A 20,918-nucleotide genomic window follows, 5' to 3' on the forward strand; every position below is an offset into this window, starting at 1 on the left:
ACAGTAAGGTAAGAAAACAGGCTGCAGATGGAACATTATAATTATTTGGTTGTTTGTTTCTTAATGTAAAGATAATTTCTATAGAATAGAAAAAAGTTGGCTTTGTTTCTTGACATTCATTCCTGTATAATAAAAATGGCTTCCTTTAGATACCAGTTGTGGCTGCATCTGCTTTTACATAAAGAAGAACGTGTTGGAAAACGAAAACTTGGACATCCTGTACAAAGGGAATCTAGCTGAAGCTTATTTGGTCTGCTTTTTGAAAAGTACTGTTTAAGGTTTAAACAAACAACATTCTGTAAATGTATCCTTGCCTCTCTCTTCAGGGAACGCTGCACATTTTCCTTTATCGTTCTGCTGGATGCAAACAGACCCAAACCATCCGAACTCCACCGCTGTGCTCCACATCTGGTATCTGATGGTTACACTGAAATGCTCAAACTATGTTACCTCATATTTTAAAATGGCTAACTCACCAGTTTTAACTATTAAATGGGTGGAAATAACTAATTTTAATCAAGTAATTAATTAAAAGATGAAAAAATAAAGTCATGATCCTAAGCAAACCAAATCTATTGGCTGACTCTGGATAGGAATCAAGTTGCATCTGCAAGTTGTTTTTTAATTTTGTTTTTGTTTTGCTGTTTGTCACAGATGCAAACACAAACTCAAATGTTGCTGCTTCACTGAGAGACATAGAGAACAGGCTAAAGGGGAGGGTCAGAATATGTGTTATGTTAGTCGTCATCTCAACTTTTTTTTCTTCTAGTACATAACTGAAGACAACAGTGAATTTAATTTGAAGTGAGTGGCTGGTGACTCAAAGAAAACGCAACAAAATCTGAAAGTATTTTCTGATAATAGGAAATGTTTATAAATGAATGTGTATAATACATTAAAATCTTCAAATAAATATTGAATATTAAATGTTCAAGTGAATTTTAATAAATATTTTTAGAATAATTCAAAGTTGGACATCCCACCAGGTGAATATGTAGCTAAACCCAAAGTTATTCACACCCCTGCAGATTTAATGTAAAAGTGTCTTCATTAAACCAAGAACTTTATGATACACATCTATTTTAAAATTTCATTGTATTTATTAAATTGTATGGCATGTAAATTATTTATATCATCCTCAATAACCAAGTATTCCAAATAACCAAATAAATCAAATATTTACTAACATTGTGTGTATATGTAAAATGCTAATTAATTAATTAAGTGTTAAGTAATAACACCTGATATTTGGAGATGATGTGATTATGTGACAGATATTGAGTTATGTAACTTCTGGTATTTTAAAGACTAAACTGAATAACAAAGAAAAACAAATTCAAGCAGAATAAACTTTAAGCTTTTTTTTTCAACAAAAAACTTATGAAACAATTTTTTTACTCAGTTTTATTCAAGAGTAGCCATATTACTACTGTAAAATATTACTCAGGTAAAAGTACAGTGTAGTAAAATTGACTCATTTTTCAAAATAGTTACTGAAGTAAATGTAGCCACCAGTCACTACCCGCCTGTAGCTATTAACTTCTGTGGTGACTGATGGTGAGTTCAGGGAGTCTATAAAAATCAGGAAAGACTGCTAACCCCCCGAAGCGTGATTTTCGTTCCAAACAGAAGCGAGACCAGAACATATCCAGTCTCCTGCGGGTTTTTCTGTGAATGCTGACTGAAGACTCTCCCCGAGTCCAGCCTCACTGTCTCTTTAAGAGCCCGCTCTCCTTCAGTCCTCCCTGCTTCACTATGGCGAAGGAACAAACAAACAAAACGGAACGGGTCCCGGCCGGAACCGTGAACACATCTCTCGGTTTGAGTGACTAAGCTCAGTGAGTTGTGGCCGCTCTCAGGCAGGGTGTGCTCTTGTTTTCTTTATTTTTCTCTCTGTGCGGGTTGAGAGGCAGATGCTGTCCGCACAGAAAGCGATGAAAAAAGCTGGAACAGTTGGCTTGTTCACACCGAAAACCTCAGCTGGAGGAGGAGGAGGCGGAGAAGAAGAAGCCGGGCTGCTGCTACTGCTGGTGGCCGCTGTTCAACGCCGTTTTAACGGTTTTCCTCCGCTGGAAACGGATGGACGAAGCAGGACGCTAACCCGTAACCATTAGCTTCAGACAGCACACGTTTTCCCTCCTGGATTCTTCCTGGTTGTCGGTTCTGAAACAGTCCAGAAAGATGTTGACAGGATCCAGAACGACGTTCAAAGTGAGGCAGATGCTCCCAGATATTAAGGTGAGGTTACGGGACAGGCTAACTGGCGCTAACTAGTCCCTCTGAGTCTGACCTACTTCTGCCTATTCTAGTTTATCCACAGCAGATGTGTAAGTGAGACCCATAAACAGCTCATGGTTGTTTAAGATTTTTTTTTTTTTTTTTTTTTTGCTTGTCAGACAACCATCCAGTTCTTATTTAAAACCGATCTGATCATATTTGGAAGCTTTATTTTTTATCTCATGTGTATTTCCTGCCTCATATTTAATTTAAGAGACTTTAAATATTTATCTAAGCATTTGATTTGGCTGTCAGTGCTACAGTCCGTCTTCATAACTCTGCTTGTGACCATAAAGCACAGAAGGAGGCAGGAAAAGGGCAGTGTTATGATGCAGGAAACACCAGCCATCATTCAGCAGGCTGAGCTATAAATGTTCAACCAGACCGGCCGGATTAAACCACCAGGATTCCTGCACCCTCCCTTAAAAATACTCTTGTTTGAAAGCACCGATCTCTTTTTGCCAGTACCAATTTTCTTTTCAATTTCCTAATTAAAGCTGCACAGTAGACTGAATCACAAGCGTTTCTACAACTGGTTTTAATGACAGAGATGCTAAAGTTCACACAGAGGTGAATGTGGGTTCATCACATTACCATCATTACCAAAATGCTCAGTTGCATATTTTCCTGCAGCTCCAGTTGTTAACCTTTGATTCTTCCTGAAAATCAAAGTCCTTGTTGATGCATTTATTGTCAGGCCGGCACTCCCTAGCTTTTCGTGGAAAAGTGGCAAGATTTTATAGTTGGACAACAGAGTGATGCATAACTAGTTACTGGCATTTTTTTTTTTTTTAGATCTGATTAAGTCTGTAAAATAGTGAGCGAAAGAAAAAACAGCCTTATTATGTTTAATGGAAAACCCAAATTGCACACTGGATTAGTTGCAAGCAGGTATTGGGTTTGAATCCTGGCTGTTCTCCCAATGCGTTCATTGGTTCTCTGCTTCCTCCAGCAGCCCAACAACATGCATGTTGGGTTAATTAGCCATTTGTGTTGCTCTCCGTTGGACTCATCTGGTGTTCTGCCAGTTTTACATGTGTTTCTGCTCCAGCACAGCTGATTCAAATGGGCCAACTACCTCCTCAGGATGTCATAAAGTTCTGCAGAGGTTCTGCTAATGAACCATCGTTTGGATCAGGCTTGTTGAACCGAAAACATGCAGTATACCGACCCTTGAGGACTAAATTTGGACACCATTGCTGTAGTCTCCTGTCTGTTAAGCACCATCCTGCTTCCCTAAACCAGCAGGATGGCCTGTTTGGAAAGGAAAACCAAACAGGCCAGTAACGAACTTGGATCAGACTTTATTAAGATCAGACTTGTCAGATTTGACAAAATAAACACGAAGACCTTTGTTTTGTTTGCCGTTCTTTATTTACTATGATGAAGATATAGTCTAAGCATTAACTACATCTTAAACATGAAAACTTGTCTTTAAATGGAAATAAGGAAGAGACGCTGCGCTCCTCTGGGACGTTCTCCATCCATCCTGGATTCCCTCTTGTTTTTTCAGTTCCCTGCTCTCTACTTGCTTTAAAGGATAAAGACTTGCATGTTGAGAAAGAGAGGGTACATATAATCACTGTTACTGCTTGGAAGCCTAATTACAGTCCACAAAGGGGAATGTTAATCATGTCTCTCAGCATGGTGGGAATAAACTGCAGCCTGTGATTCATCATCTGGACAGATGTGTGCTGAACAATTTCAGCTCCTTTTTATTTACACGAGCAATTACGGAGAATCGACGAACTGCTCTGAGAGGTGTGTGTCATTATGCACACCTGACAGGAGAAACATTTGGTCGATGCATGATTAGACAGAAAGCACAGGGTTTCCTGTGTTCTTGGCTGTGTTGTCGCGCAGCCTGGCTTTGTGTCTCCTCGGATATTTTCTGCAGCCGCGAGGGGAACTGGGAACAGATGCCTCCCTTTGCTCCCCCTCAGGCGAGGCTTGCATGTGAAGTGGTGGTGGTGGTGGGGGGGTGACGTGCTGTGCACAACATCTGGCTGTCGTCATGGAGACAGGCTGGATAGGTCAGGACTTGGGAGTTTTTACTACCTCAGAATGAGACGTTGGGAAGTCATCAGCGTGCGGGCTTGTGGCTCAGGCAGAGATATGGTAATGCAGTGTAGCGGCCTGTGGACGGTAGATTATACGCTGAGGCCACCCACACACTCTTTTGTTTCACTTTTCTGAGCGAGTGGTGAAGCTGAGTCTAAATCTGGGACCAGATGGTCGCTCCGTTTGGACGTGCCATTGAATCTTCCTTTCTTCATTACAGTTAAAGCCCGTTTTGATCGGCTCAAACAACAACGGGTTACCAATTCATTCATTTTCCTAGTCATAATCAAAAAGTGTGTGTTTTCTCAGTTGTTCAGGCGGAAACTGAAATGTTCATTTCGGAAAACTTTCAAGATTAATTTTTTTTAGAAGCATGAGTAAGTTTGGGGACATAAAAGGAAACGGAGGGTGGAAAAACACTTGTTATCCATTTTCTGAATTCAAAACAACAACCCAAACAAGCAGAGTGTTGTCTGCATTCTCACTCCATGCTCTTCGTGATGTTCTGATTCATCGGCCACATCAGGCCGTGAGTATCCATGACTTTGGAATCCCTGTTGGACAAGCAGAGAAAACAAAACTGAAGCCACAATGTTGCTAATGCATAACATTTAGCTGGTAAATCTCAGCTGCAGCACAAAGCCCAAACCACCAGCCTCCACCACTGTGCTTTGCAGTTGCTATGGGCTGATTTTACTGATATGCTGTTTCTATTGTATCGTCAAACCTCTACGCTTTGTTCCCATCTGTTCAAAGAAAATTGCTCAAAGTCTTGGCCGTCATTCAAAAGCAAATCTGCAAACCCATGTTGTGCTGCTGTATTTGTTTCTGGTAAAAGAACTTTCTCCATTGACATTTCCATACTTCTTCAGTCTTTTTCAAACCATCATGAACTTGGAGACCAGCGCAAAGTTTCTGGCGAAAATTCACTGACATCAAAGATCCATGGAGAGGGACACAGATCTGGTGATGTAAAGACTCAACACCACGAAGTTCAGGGGAACTCAAGGGAACAACTTCATTAGCAGAACATCATGATCATGAACTCTGCCATTTAGCGTACTAACTGAGGCCTGTAGAGTCTGAGATGAAACTCCTGCAGTCTTTTGTCATATCTTTGAGCATTGCATGCTCTGACCTTTAGGATGAATCTGCTGGATTGTCCACTTCAGTGAAGATTGGAAAAAAACACGTTTTTCACTTGTTAATAACACACAGACTGTAAGAGCTAGCATATGATTAATTATTCTGTGGAGTTTGATCAGCTGTAGCTGGCTGCTACTTTTTCATGCATTTATTAAGCACTTTACTGCTTGTGCTGCTTTTTCCATCTCCCTCTAGACAGGCATGGTGCATTTCTTAGCATTACTGTAAAACTCAGACTTTGGAAAAAGTAACACTCCATCAAAATTCCAATATGACATTGTTACGGGTTCCTTGCAGTCAGCAGATATGAAGCCAAGGATTCATTGTGTTGTGCAGCTACTTACAGTGGTGAAAAAAGTCATGAACCCCTCAACGTTTTTCTCAGTCAATATGTTTCTAATATTTCAACTGACAAGAAATTCGTACCAGATGTCGTCAACAGCTGACGTAATCCGCTCTTCCAAAGAAATCAAAGGAATTTAATCCACAATGAAGCTATGGCTAAAAAATGGAATGACATAAAAGAATAAGTATTGGACTTGCTTACAAAAATGTGTGACAATACAGCCTAGAAAATACTTTTTTGGTGAGTTAAGACTTATCCTGTATGTTGCATGCAGTCACTGTTCCAATGTGATGTTGACTCATTCTTCCTCACAAACCTTTTTTAAACCTGAAAGCTTCTTGGGGTGCTTTGCACGAGTTCTGATCTTCATCTTTTTTCCAAGTTAGATGACTGACTGGGATATTCAAACAGATAAAGTTCTTCAATTTTACACGTTCCGCCAGAACCAGAACCTGTAGGACAGCCCAGACCATGGTGTTTCCACCTGCAGTCTTTAACATTAGCATGGTGTTTTTGGGTTGGTGTTCAGAGCCATTCTTCCTCCAAACACGGTGTGTACAGTGACATTCATACCCTCCGATTGTCCGACCAAGATAGACCTGAGGACTGTTTTCATCAAAACTACGAAGCAATTTGAGGGAAATATCAAAAGTCAGACAGGAAATGAGACATGGAGGCCAACTAAAACACATTCGACAGGGACATGCACTTGTGAATACTCGATCTTGAAGGTCCAGTGCTCCATGGAGGGACCCTCCAGTCGAAGCCTGTACTTCAGGAAAACATCCGATTGGAGCGTGAAGAGTCAGACACAATCTTGAATATTAAACCAGCTGATTTTGATTACTGGCATATTCTAGATGGTTCTTGGCTTTTTATGGCTTTTTCATACATATTGTCTGTACCATGTCACTTCCTATCACATTACTTAACTTATGGAACAATTAGTTTTCTTATAGATTACTTGATTTGTTGGTGACATCTGGAGGATTTTTCATTTATACAGGAATATTAGAAATATATTTACAGAGATCCACATGTTAAATTCTTATCTGCCAGATTTTATGTTTTGTTCCTCTATCGACTGATACCAGACATGCCAGATTGAAAACAATCAAAATAGACCTTAGAGTTGTTGCTGTGCTGCTTTTCTCACTTGTACTTGGGAAAATAAGTCACCTTCAGTAGAACTTGAAACAACTTCAACCTCCTCCTACATCTCACAATGTACAAAGAAAGCTCTACAAATTGTGTTTTTAAATTGATGTGTAGGAATCCTAAATGCTACATAGAGAAGGCAAGGGCCTCTTTTTGACAAGACGGTGTGCATGTTGGGCCTCGTTTGGGCTGCACTTTTCTCTGGAGTTCGCTCTGCTGGCATCAGCCCTCCAGCTTTGAAGCAGCCAGTTGAAAGGCAAACAGCTCAGCAGAAGCAGAAATGCCAGACGATGGATCATCAGAGCGGCTGCAGATTAAAGGCTGATAAGAACGTGCCATTCCAGCATGGGCGCACCCTCCACCCCCTCCCACAGCAGCCAAATACCACCTCTACTGCCAGGCCCCCAGCTGGCTGCAGCTCCTCCAGCTCAACAGAGTCAGACAAAGAGCTTCTTCTCAACCTCTGGCCAGGGCCGCGCTCCTCTGAAGGTCTGTTGGTCAAAAGGAAAAGCTCAGACTTTCTGAAAGTCAGGATGGAGTCCAATTATCTGACTTTCAGAGAGAGGAGATGTGAAAATAACACTTGACCAATGTGCAACACTGGATTTTTGTTTTTAGTCATTGCTAAATGCAAAATCTCTTTGCAGAGATTCTTAGTGATAAACAAATCTCTCTTCAGCGTAGAGCATCACTACGTAGAAATATTCAGAATATTTTGGTAAAAAATATTAAAGCTAGATCAGAATTTGGAAAAAAGATTAATAGGAATTGCATGTATGCAGGAAGTACCCTTTACTCGGAAGACCGAGTTTGACTATTTCTGCTTCTGTTTGAGGCAGTCTTGTTCTTTGCACTTTGGCTTTTTTTGTTCAGTGCGTGAATAAATTAGATGCTGGATCTTCTGTTGCCTTTGTAGTAAATTCAGTATACTTATTTAAAGAACAAAAAGTTTTCTTTTTTTCTGCTGAAAAAAGTCCTGTTTCTGCTGAGAACATTTGTGATTTGCTTCTGGTTGTTCAGCTGCAAAGATTTTATTTGCTTGTCAATTCTTACTCACTGTGAGGATATTTGAAACCTTTTTTTTCCTAAGAAATGATAACTATGTGATTCAAATAAATAAAATTTCCAATCAGAAGATCACTCAGCCTTTCAATACTCATAATCTGCTATTTTCTATAATCTAGGCAAGAATTAGATCCATAACCAGTGGAAACGGATTGTTATATAAGAACGAAAGAAATTAATATGCCATTAAATTAAATCGTATGATGGTTTTCGTCATTAAGAATCCTCCTTGATGCCTAACTACCAAGAGAAATGGACAACTGTGCACATGGATATGGAATGACTTGTTTGTGGATAGAAAATGGCAGATATTTGGGGCGAAATGTCAACGTGTGGTTAGGACAGAACAACCTAGTATCGTTAATATGCTGCTCCCTTCAAAATGGGACAGAACAGATGTGTTTCATTTCTTCATTAGAGGAATTTTGGATTTCGCTCCACTTTTCTTTCCGACTTTGCTTCAATTCAAGTAGGCCTGCAGACGTTTATTTCTCCACAGCCGTCTTAAGGTCCCACCACACCATTTCAATCAGACTTGGGTCTGGACTTGACATCACTTTGATTCTTTTGCACTTTCATCGCAGTTCTGCAGAGCAGTTCAGACTCAAAAAGCCTTTTAACATGTTAGTCCTGAGAAATTAAATGATACAAAAAACTGCATTTTCCACACGTCACTTATGACGTCTGTGAGCCCAACTGAAATGTAACTGAAGCTGCCAGTGATTGTTCATGTAGTTAATAGTAAAGGGTCCATAACACTGACTCTCCTCCACTTCACACCTACTCACCATCTCACAGTGCGACTTCTTGCCTCTGCAGCTTAGGCTTCGGTCACACAGCCGATGTTGATACTTTTTTTTCATTGTTTTTGTTGCATGGTTGTTAATACTTCTGATTAAATGTGACCACAGTCAGACTTCTGTGAAGGGTTTAAACCAGGGGTCTCAAACTCCAGTCCTCGAGGGCCACTGTCCTGCAACTTTTAGATGTGCCTCTGATGCGCCACACCTGAATAGAATAATCAGGTCATTAGCAAGGCTCTGGAGAACTGATCTACACAAGGAGGAGGTAATTAAGCCATTTCCTTCCAGTGTTTTGTACCTGTGCCACATCTAAAAACTGCAGGACAGCGGCCCTAGAGGCCTGGAGTTTGAGACCCCTGGTTTAAACCATCTGCATGTTGTGAAGAAGAAGGTAGACGTCACACAGCAGCGCACTGTTTAATGAAGTAATAATGTGCAGCGCTGTTTATAGTTAGATTTTAATGTTGTCTATCAATGAGAGCTAACAGTGTTGTCAGACGGTTACAACAAGATGAAGGCTTCATTACCGCATCTGGCTTTTTCTGGTGTAGAATCGACCTGTTTTTCTATCAACGGTCCTTTACATGCGTTTTGAAGAATTGCTTTTGAAAAGGTTGATTGAAACGTCAAAATTCAAAATACAAGCTTTTCCCCCAGAAATCTTGCTAAGCCCATTGGTTGGGACCTAGGGCAGACATTCATCCAGCAGCCCGTCATCTTTGAGTTGAAAAATGTTTAAAGTTGACAGGAAATTAGAAAATATTACTTGATAATTATGTTCTATTAAAAGATTGGGAGATTCATACCTGAACGCCAACTATTAAGTCTCAAAAAATGTAATCATTTTTAAAAGACTTAAAAAAATAAATAATGCTTAGCCTGGTGGGGGCACAAGTAAAGCCTGGTGGCCCGCCAGGCTTATAATACACTAGGGGAAATGCTGAAATAACTTCCTCAATTTTGCAAAAAGTTTATACCCCTGCTTGAGGTGTACTTTTGGTTTTCTGAAAAAGAGTTTATGTGCTAAAGGGGAGATGGAAACACATTTGTCCTGATTTCACTGGTGGGTCTGTGCCGAACCAGAGGCACAAAATTTCTTAATCTAAAACTCCATGAGTGGAAGACTCTCTATTTTTTTTCCAGATGTGTGGTTTAATTTAGTTTGCAACCTCTACATCCTGGTTATTACAGTCTTAAATGGCGTCAACATCTGACAAAATTGTGCTGGTTGATTAACTCCAAACTTGGCTAATTCACATTTTCTTTATTGTAACATTTGGAAAGTTCACTCAAAATTTGCAGGAGGATTTAATGGAAACAAAGCTGCAATCAATGACGCAAAAGTCTGAAATTCAACATGACCCATTCTGTCTGCAAACGGTTTGAAAACTAACTGATATGAATCTGATTTAGTTTCACAAATGAAAGTGGCACAAACTGGATTCTTTTGGAGGGTGAAAAGATAAAAATCAGGCCATTCAGGCTGCCCTGAAAAAGTCGGATATGGATCTGCAGAGGATGTTTGACACCGTCTAAATAGACGACTAGCCAACCTGACATATCAATAAAAAAGGACATGCAATGTTCAGAGAGAGGAGAGCTTTTGTCCTTCCGTTCTCTAAACATGCCATCCTTGTTTAGTCTTCCAAGTCCCACTTAACATGCTAACTTTTGTTCTAGGTCTGTAAGTCTGTATCAAAGCCAGTGGAGCACTGATGGAAAATAGTTTTTTTCCTTTTGGACCTTTTCTTCACCGATTTTGTTTGGGAAAAGAAGCGTGTTCCTTCCAGAGCCAGGAACAAGCAGAGCGTCTGCAGTAGCATGAGGAATGGAAACTGCAGTCAGGCTTGGCCTGCGTCCCTGGGAATGAATGGAGGGAACGGAGCGGCGAAGAAGTGGAGCAGCGAGGCAGTGCGTGGGGGGAGGAGGCGGCGCTCATAATGGCACTTCAGAAGCCAGTTAATGTGAAAGTGAAGTGTTGAGAAAAACAACCACAGGAATATAGATTTTGAGTTTTATGACTGAGACCTCGGCCAGCATTTTGTGACCACTATGTTATTAATTTAAAGCCATTGTTGTTAATGGTAAAACCTTTTTGTTGAGCACATGATCAGAGTTTAGCTGCGGCGTTGGCTGTTGTGGTCACTTGTGCTGCTTCTTTCAGAGAGCTGACTCAGTCGACCCAGCTCCAACAACAAAACAAGAAAAGAATGACTTTTGATCCACTTAAAAGAAGCTGAGGAATTCAGCTGTGGGTTTTCTGTGGGTGTGGATGCAGAGATCTGGCATGTCGAGGCCTTACTGTGGGAGAAAGGAACAATGAAGTTGAATTTTATTGTGCTGCCTTGTAATAAAAGCTGTTTTTCCGTGCAGAAGACTTTCTGGCTGCTAACGAGCCTGTTGCAGAAGCTGGGAGCGCATTTGGACTTGATTCTGTTCCGTTTATCTGAGTAAACATGTTAAACGATCATTCACTCTCCTGCTGTGTAATTCAGAAAGCGTTTACTTAATATTTTCAGTGCATGTGTAAGCAGTTTTTACAGAACCTGTTTTCTGTTAAACAGTCAAAAACTCTCTGTTTCAAAGAACACAAGCAGCTATGAATAAGTGTGACTTTTTTGCAACCTTTTCATGGAGCAGTGTTGTTTTTTTCTCTGCCATGAAGCAGAGAGTGTCCAGTTTTTAGCAGCAGCCTGCTAACAGACTTCGCCGCCCTGCAGACTGACTGGATTCATTGTTATTGTTCACACATCCTTGCTGACTCAAAGGCCTGCTTGTGTTTCACGATAGAGCCGGTGCCTTTAATGAAACAGTAATAAATTGTTTCATTGTGGACCTGAGCTCAGTCAGAACTGCTGAGGTTCTGCTGTCTGGACTTTTCTTGGATCTCCCCGTTCTCGCTCCGTTCTATTTAAGAGCTTCAACACCACCTGTGTAATCACCCCACCCTATCAAATTGCACCCCTCCTAGCTTGTTATGAGTGTTCGGCCTGTAAATGTAGATTGCCTCCATAGGGGGGTTGAATTTTAGGGGGCAGTTAGGAGCAAAGTTAAGTGAAAGCATATGGTGCCAGTAAGCTCTTACTGGTTAGGAAAAGTCTTTGTGGCTCTGCTGGATTCTGCTTGAACTCGACTTCCTGAGATTTTGGGGAGATCAGGGGGGAAGCCGGAAAAAACAGAGCGACGGCATGGAAACTGGGAGTCTTTAAGGACTGGGTGGTGGGGGGTGTTATTCTTTGTTTATAAATGACTCCACTGGGACACGTCCAGCTCAAAGGTGACTTAACCTTCTGTCCCCATGTGCTGACTGTGATGCTTAGTCTCCATTTTACGTTACGCAGAAATAATTTGACAGGAAGAAAACAAAATAACTGTCTTCAAAGGTTCTCATAAAAATGCCTTTTATCATCCTAATCTATTAAATAAAATATGTTTAGAGGGTATTTAAGAAATAATTATCTTCAGTAAATCACATAGGACCAAATAAATAAGCACCAAAACATAGTCTTCCATTTTGGATGCAGTTTGTTCACCAACAATGGAAAATAATACAATTTACAAGCAGCTGTAGTTTCTAGAACAGGCACAGAGGGGATTAAGGGATAGATTCAAGTCTCATGAACAATCTTTATCTATCCGGTTTGTAAGCTTCAGACCTCAGATCCCACAGGTAATCTGCTGCAAGCTCATATTGTCCTGTGAAAAGGTGCAATTGATTTATTAGCCATCCATGAAGTGTGGGTGTTTAATGGTTTGTAGGAAGCTGTTTGTGTTGGCTCCAGTTTCATATTATGCCTCGTTTCCACTGAGTGTTACAGTATGGATCAGTCCGAGTCACTACAGCGTTTTCAGGAGAGCGTTTCCACCTACAGCTGGGCTTTGACTGGACAGTTACGGTTAGACCTGAATGCCTAACATGGCGTCATACTAATGATGTACTGTCTTGTGCTTCTTGCAAGCAGGGACATTTTCTCTGACCCCCAATCAGTGGACTGTGTTGTGTGACGCCAGTAGCTCCATGCTAACCATATTATTGTCCAATGACCTGCAACTTAAGGTGGCTCAGTAATGGTTGAGTACAGATTGCTCTTCAATGGAAACAGAAAATGACATACCACACAAACTCGTGCCGGTCCACTCAGTGGAAACAAGGCAATAGTGACCACATTTATATCTCCAACCAAATGAATAAAATAAGCTTAAGTCAGCTCCACCATGTGAAGGTGCCTGTGTCATTACAAAGGCACTTCCTTTTTATCAAGATAAAAGCATTTCCTGTTCTATTCATTAAGAAGTTCAGCATTCTGCTGCACTGAGTTTCATTCATTACATGGTCATTTACAGCACCCATAGGAAGCTGTTCACCACTTTAACTCAACAAGTTAAAGTGTCAGAAAATGGTTCCCTATTGATGTTAAATGTGGTCCAACATGGAGTGAAGTGATGAAAAATGTTCATGTAGATTCTTAGTCATTGAGGAAGTGAAAAACTTTGAACAGTGTTAAGTTTTGTCTTTCTAACACCTGCGCTGCAGCCTCGTCAGTATTTATCTACTGAAACTCGCACCTTGAATCATGTGACCAAAACGGCACACACTCTGACACTGTTAGGATGGTCAGGTTAACAGAGTCTGAGACTTGTGACCTTATTGACCTCATCAGTAACTACAATGTTCCTGTTTATGATCTCCTATGAGTTTAATTGTTACTGATCGCAACTCATAAGCCTAATACTTTCAAAAGTTAGTTGTTTATAAGATTAAATTATTTAGAACAATAATAAACTGTTTGTGTAAATCAGGCATTAAAAAGCCATGAGTTGGACTGAAACATGACTTGGACTTGAGGAAATAGAAACAATGTGAACAAGTCAAGTCTGTACAACATTAAAACAATATTTAAACATGGTTATATTTGTCTGTGTTGAATGTTTGAATTTAATGACGAATACATTTCCAACGCCACGTTGCATTATGGAATACAAGGTGATGTTTAAAGATAATATTTTCACCTTTTTAATAAATAAATGTGGAAACTATACACACACGTTCATAAGGTATTTCATTCCTGTTGTAACGCAGATCTAATAATTTATATAAAAGTTTTTCTGTATTTCTATTATTGAACTCAACTGTTTTATTGCTGTTCATGGGCTTTGTTCAGAGTTGACATCTCAGTCCAGCAGCATTTGAAGGGTTAAAATTCTGATCATCTTCTTTTGTGGTTTTTATTTAGGAGAGGATGCTGAACCAGAGCAGCATCGGCGCCAGGAGTCGAGACGTGTTTGGACTCCGGTGTTTACCAGGTGGGACCACACATAGATTTAAATACAAGAAGATGCAAGAGAATGATTTATTTGGTTAACTTTACATCCACACAGCAACATATTGGATGATATCATCAGTTGTTGTCAAGCTCTGCTAATCCAGCTCATTTGCTTTTGCGGCTCTTCTTTAACTCTCAGTGTCCTCATGATTCTCCCATTGGGGTGGATGGAAGAGATGGTTGGAACTTCCTCATCCTCTCTTTGCATCCATGAAGCCTCCTTTTCAACTCCTGGGATTTGAGATGCTAATCAGCTGCTCCTAATCGTAAAAACAATGCCTTGTTGCCGTGGTTACTCATACCTTAGGGAACATTTTCTTGCTCCTTTCAAGGTGGAAGATAAAGAAAGTTTAAACACAAACACAGAAACAACAACACTGGCAAAACAGTAAAAAGTCTGTGTACAAATATCAATAAAACAGTCTGAATGACAAAATCAAACCTGATTAATCAATGCTTTAGCAAAAAAGTGATGAAGAAAAGTCTACAAAAAGAAGCACTATTTTGCTTTAGCACCTATTCTGTTAGATTTGAATGTTTTTCTGTTAAATATTGACGTTCTTGGCCTCCTCTTATTTTTCCTGTCCTGGCATCAACCTTTCTTTCTCCTCTCTTGTAAAACCCTCTGACTGTTCTGTCTTTCTCCATTTCTTCTTCACCTTCATTCCAGCTGGAGTAAAAGTATAGCTGTCCTCGAAGAGAAGGGCAAATGATAAATGTCATATATCATTTATTTTCTGATCCCTGCCATGACCTGGTTTGACTTCCCTCAGAGCTAAAGCTGCATGTAAATGCTGCCGTTTCTGATTCAGGTAGAGGAGTCCATCTTTTAAATGTTACCTTGCACGCTCCCTCCTGTCTAAGTGTTGAGGTCGTTTGTAAGGGCAAGTTCTCTTTCAGACACAGCGGAGTCAGGAGTCAGTGTAACTGCACCAAGTGAAAGGGCTCATGTTGCACCTGCAGACTCTTACTTTCTCCCCGTCGGCCCATTCTGCAGCTTCATGCAAACACTTTGCACAAAATTAATATGTGCCATCTCTCCTTGTGCTAAAATATGATGCAACATGTCACTGAAGCATCAATAACATTTTGAAAAGTGTCCTAATGGGTTTTCTTTCATATCAGAGGGAGATTAAAATTAAAAATGCTTGACAGATGAAAAAATGCTTGCAGAAGCCGTTCTGTTGTGTCAGTAGTTACCAGTATTCTCAGGTGACGGCGGGACACAGGACCTCAGAAACGGAGCTGGCCTGCAGGAGGTCAGACGGGTCAGCGCAGCTCCAGCAGCCGTGGGTAGATCATGTACCGTTTCATTGCTGCTAGTAAAGGAGGAGGGGGTGTACTGTCCATCCGCACACAAAGCCGGGGGCCGAACCCCCTTCAGAGCATCGCCACAATCATTCTCCACTCAGGCTAAAGTTACTGCCCGTCTCTAAAGCTGTCAGTCAGCTGACTGATGAACAACAGAGTGATGATCTTTGGATTCTCTGGTTTCATTTGGCAACTAATTCTTTGTTTTATGTCTAAAGATTGAAGATTTCAAACTGGAGAAACTTGAAGATATCTTTATGTTTTGATTTGAAATCTAATCCAGTTGATTTTGGATATTTTAAACTATTTAGACTACTGTTCTGCAGAAAGTAAATACAGAATAAGTACAGTTTTACTCACTGAGGTTTTCATGTGTCGATTCTTTAATCAGTTTAACTTTTTTCTTCTTGCACCTCAGTAGAAAATCAAAAATTCGTGGGGGAAAAAATGAAGTGCTTTCTGAGCATTTGATTCTAGTTTTACTCAGATTTGTTTTCTTAAACTGATCATTTAATTCAAAATGTCCTTTTAAATCCCACTGGCATGTAGTGGTTCAAACCAAAATTACTCATACGTCTGGCAGATTTACCCTCATGTTCTTCTAAGGATACTGAAGATTGGGGTTATGGCATGGAGGCATTTCTACCAGAAATACACAGGTATGAAAATGATTTGATTTGCTGTAATATCAGTGAATGTTTTTTCCATTTATTATTTAGAAGTTGATTCAGGCAATTTTTTTAAAGAAAAAGTTAAATGTTAAAGCAAATCAATCTAAGAAATTCCAGGGTGATGAATAGTTTTGGATTGCCTGCATCATGTGAATGAATATTATCTTTGTTTAGATCTTTTGCTGCTTTTTGTGTTCCACTGTGAAACATAAAACTTCATGGATGTAAAAACAAAAACAGAAGTTGGGCTTAAAATTATAAATTTGAAATGGATATGTTCAATGAAAGCATCACTAAATGGCAGTAAATTTGATAATATGATTAAGTGCAGATATGATTTGCAGCTTAAAGATACAAATCACACTTTTTATATGACTGGTGTCCTAAAGAAGATTACAAACAGGAATCTATCAGTAGCAGCATTTGTGTTTGTGGGACTATTGTGGCAATGCCATGCAGTCACAATAATACAGTTACTTAAAAACAAAAAGTAATAAATTGTTATTACCAACAGAACCACATCATCTGCAGAAAGCAGAGACCAGATCCAGACGCCGCCAGAATGGATTACCTCAACACTTTGGACAAAATCTATAAATTCTGTCCATGAAGGTTATGAACAGAAGTTTAATAGTAACTTTCCCAATAATAAAAGCTATTTATGGAAAGCAGAGTGTGTTATGAGATTTTGTTGTTTTAAGTGGTGAGTAAATGTGGAGCAGCTCAGTGTTGGAACAGCAATGGCTTGTTATGCAATTGGAGCGCTACAGGAAGGCCGTAAAAAAGCCTTTATTGGATTAAAGGGCGACATAAACACCTTCACCTGTCCTGCTGAGTCACGCTGGAATGAATCAAAGTTTGTAGTCTAATCTTAACTTGAGACACCACGTTCCCTGTGTTTGCTTCACCTTTAAAGTGTGTAGCCTGGAGGAGTGTTTCCAGATCCGTCACTCCCTGAGGAGACTTTAAAAAGAACCACACACTGCAAACCCTCCGTGCTCAGTCGCTGCAATCTCTGCTGCTGGATCCAATCCGGGGTGGTTTTAAAGCTTAATTACAGTTTATGCTGCTTGATTTAAACTTCTCTTGTGCAATCAGAAAAATGATGGAGGGTAAAAAGTGATTTTCAGCAGCAGAAGGAAGTGTAATATCTGTAAAAATGGCAGTTTCCTGTTTATGTGTTGGTTTCCTCCTGAAAGACTGGGCCGAGCCCAAGACTGAAAGGCTGTCCCAGTTCCTTTTCACATAGGCACCAAAGGAATTTAGTTCCTCCTCAGGAGGCTTATTGTGACAGCAGCCTCTCCTCTGCTGATCTTTTCAGTGAAACAGAAGCGTTTTCTTGACAGTTTTCTCCCAGTCCTGGTCTCTGTTGCCATGGAAGCTCTGAGTCTTCCTGGCAGGGATTTAATATTCCTGGGGGAGGCTTGGAAATGTGCTGCCTCACTACTGTGTGTTTGCTAAACTGCTTTCTTTTTCTTTCTTTTACGATCATGTTTACACACATCTGTGTTTATGAGTTCTGGAATTTCAGCTACGCCTTCATCTTTTACGGACGTTGCAGATTTACAAACCCTCCATGTTTGTTTCTAAGTGAGATTGTTGACTCACATTTGTCAATCTCACTATAGTAACTTGGTGTGATGTGTGGAAGACATCTGATGGTGTGCGTACAGCGCGCTGCGCTCATCGGAGAGACAATCTGGAACAATGCGAGGACATACCTTTAGATGGGAGGATGTTGTTCCACCCACTCCCAGCTGCTTACTCATTTCAGTTCCTGTTGTTGCTCCTCTCTGAAGCCGACGTGTTGTTGGAAAGTTTGTTGAATTTCAGCAGACGGTCTGTGTGTCTCCCAGGTGAATGTGTCCTCCAGAGGACGGTCATGGTGAGGAAGAAGCTGACTGCCAGGGAAGGCAGAGGATGGCTCTCTGGTACCCTCTTCTGCACCCACTTCAGAGTGGCATTTGTTCCCCAGGACAGTCCCAAAGCTGATGTGAGTCTTCACCTAACTGACCCGTAAAAATGGAGTTGTGGCAAGAAAAAAGAGCCACCTGTTTTCAGCGTGGATATATTCAGGAAGTTATGAAAAAAGATTATCCCTGATATGAAGAAGACTTGTATGTATTACATTTTTTCTTTGATAAATGGTGGAATACTCTATCAAAGTCGACCAAGAGTCAGACAGCAATCTTTTATTACTTCGTCCGTACAAGATAAAAAGCTATTTGTCCCAAAAAAGAAAGTCCTCAGTAACGGCCTTAGATAACCAGCTGTTGCTACCCATCAATCTGGAGTTGACGTCCGAGCAGATTCATCCCAGGGTCAGACAAATGCTAACAACTCAAAACCTCAGTGTGCCTGTTAAAGGGACAGTACTGTGTATATTCCAGGCACACAGTGCCATTTTAAAGCACAATAAAGAAACATCAGTTGTTATAAAAATACAGAATATATCAAATGTGACTTAAAAAATGTCTTTGGTTCTGGTACTGGAGCTGCAGAGCAGAACAAAACCAGAAGACCTGAGTGGTCTGGAAGGTTGATACAACAGTAGATCTTTAATGTATTTCAGTGATGTATAAACTAGCAGAAGTATTTTAAAGTCTATTCTTTGAGCTCCAGTGAGCCGTTGTAAGGACTTTAGAACTGGGTGATGTTCTCCATCCCCCTGGTTTTAGTGAGAACGCCAGCAGCAGCGTTCTGGATCATCTGCAGCTGGAGGATTGATTTTTTTTTTCAGGCAGACCTGTGAAGATGCTGTTGCAGTAATGAATGTAACTACAGTTAAACACATGGATGAGATTCACTGAGACGCCGGTCCTTTAATCCTGGAAATGTTCTTCAGGTGATGGAAGACTGACTTTATAACTATCTTTGTGTGTCTCTGAAGGTTCAGGTCTGAGTCCACCACTATATCAATAACGCTATAGCAATTAATTATTGGTGCTAAGTGCCAAGTCGTCCAATCATGATGTCTTTAAACCCGGAGGGATGGTTGACTTTTCCTTTTTTAAAAACAATCTAAAAGCCAACATACTGAGAGTAAATATCTTAGCAACCCGTTAAGACGCACCAACCATCTAAATCTGGCTTCCTGTGTGATTTCTGATGCAGGACAACGCAGATCCGATCCTCCTGGGAGATCATGACATAGCTCTGGCATCTATAGAGAAAGTGGTGGCTGGTGAGTAACACCTCAAACCCACTCTGTGGTACCGCTCACTGTCACCTGCTTTTAGCATCTGCTGCCATGCTGCAGCGCTGGTTGTGTTTTATAGTAGGTATGGTGATAAATCTCTATTAGCTTATCTCTGCTTTACTTAAGTTAACATTTAACAGTTTTGTTGTCCTGCTTTGCGTTTCAGTCGGACCAAACAGAACCAAGCTGGTGACCCCGAACTCGTCCCTGAAGTTCACTCCAGAGGAGTTGGTGCTCTACTGTCGGGACATGAGAGTCATGTGCTTCCTGTTTGACCGCCTGACCCCCGATGCGCAGGTCATAGAGGTGTGTCCTGATCTCATTGGTTTATGACAGCAACAATACACACACTGGGACATGACACACATTCTGCAGGTCCAGAGTCTCATCAGAATCAAAGAGTTGATGTTTACATCACATTTAATATCTGACCCAATATTAATATCTGTATTGGTCTGGATATCGAAAAAATTCTAGATCAGGTATCATTGACAATGTGCCCAATCCATAAGGGCAGATCTATGCAGTCTAACTCTATGCTTTCTGCTCTGAGTGACGTCATACTTTATTTTTGCATTATATTTAGAATTCCTAATTGCACTTCCTGAACCATTTTAAAGAAGGTTTGCTGCAGTTTATTTTTTGCATATTTGACTGAGGTAGTGAACCTGTTGTTTTTGTCAGTTTCAGTTGTAGAAACATTTAAAGTGAATTGTTTTTTCTGCATCGGCCGATACTAAACCTCAGATATTGGTATCGGAAGTGTAAAAAGTGGATTGATACATTCCTGATCTTTTCCTTTTTTACTATTCAGCACTGATAAAACAATATTTTTGGTGTTTTCTAGAACAGTTTCATAGCCCAGCCTCTTCCTGTGTGTGTTTGTGCACCAGATTGAAAGCTCAGGTTTCTTATCACCCTGTACATCAGCCATATCAAGCAGCTCATCAGTGTTGTAGCCCCTCTGATTTGCCTCAGGTCTTCCTGCTGTAAGTTGACGACCTTTTGTCCTCCTGACCGGCTTTCTTGGTTCCCCTCCTCAGATAACTTACACCATCGCCAAGACCTACCAGCCTCTCAAACCCGGCTCCGTTTTAGCCTTCCAGAACGCTGCCCTGGGGAGTGTAGGTGAGTGGTTACTGCCCGCAACCGCTCCAGGTCCTTCCTGGAACCAGTCCTGTCCATTTACAGCTCAAGGATGAATGTATTGATGAGTAATATGTTATATTCATTTTGGTCTTTTTAATGATTCATTTGAGCTTCTGGGGTGAAATGGATGCACAGCTACAGAGATAAACAAGAAACATCTGGGTCCACAAGTGGAATTTAATTGGATTTTCTTTCTTTAATTCACACACAGTTAAAGTTCACAGTTAAAGTTATACCAATAGGTTCAAAAGTATTCATGCACCCCCCCCCCCCCCAATATGTGCATAAATATCCCTTTTGCATTCTTTTTGCAGCCATTTTGGTGTAACTGCTTGCATATTTGATCATTCAACTTGGCAGAAATTACACAAATTATTTGGCTTCATGGCATCGATCTCCAAAACGTTT

The 20,918-nt window shown here is 40.5% G+C and overlaps 1 protein-coding gene across 1 annotated transcript in view; it reads left to right on the forward strand.

Annotated features, from left to right (window-relative positions):
* The first annotated feature begins 1,393 nt into the window (after positions 1 to 1,393).
* Positions 1,394 to 20,918, forward strand: part of mtmr11 (myotubularin related protein 11) — a 34,469-nt gene continuing 14,944 nt past the window's right edge. The window contains exons 1-6 of the mRNA XM_014989834.2: positions 1,394 to 2,238; positions 14,091 to 14,160; positions 18,019 to 18,155; positions 19,277 to 19,346; positions 19,528 to 19,667; positions 20,405 to 20,489. Of these exons, the coding sequence (XP_014845320.2) occupies positions 2,182 to 2,238; positions 14,091 to 14,160; positions 18,019 to 18,155; positions 19,277 to 19,346; positions 19,528 to 19,667; positions 20,405 to 20,489 (559 nt within the window). The 5' untranslated portion in view covers positions 1,394 to 2,181. The remainder of the gene's footprint in view (positions 2,239 to 14,090; positions 14,161 to 18,018; positions 18,156 to 19,276; positions 19,347 to 19,527; positions 19,668 to 20,404; positions 20,490 to 20,918) is intronic.

This window comes from Poecilia mexicana, unplaced genomic scaffold, assembly GCF_051168715.1.
Source record: "Poecilia mexicana isolate PSO_F unplaced genomic scaffold, ASM5116871v1 scaffold_16, whole genome shotgun sequence".
NCBI classification, from domain to species: Eukaryota; Metazoa; Chordata; class Actinopteri; order Cyprinodontiformes; family Poeciliidae; genus Poecilia; species Poecilia mexicana.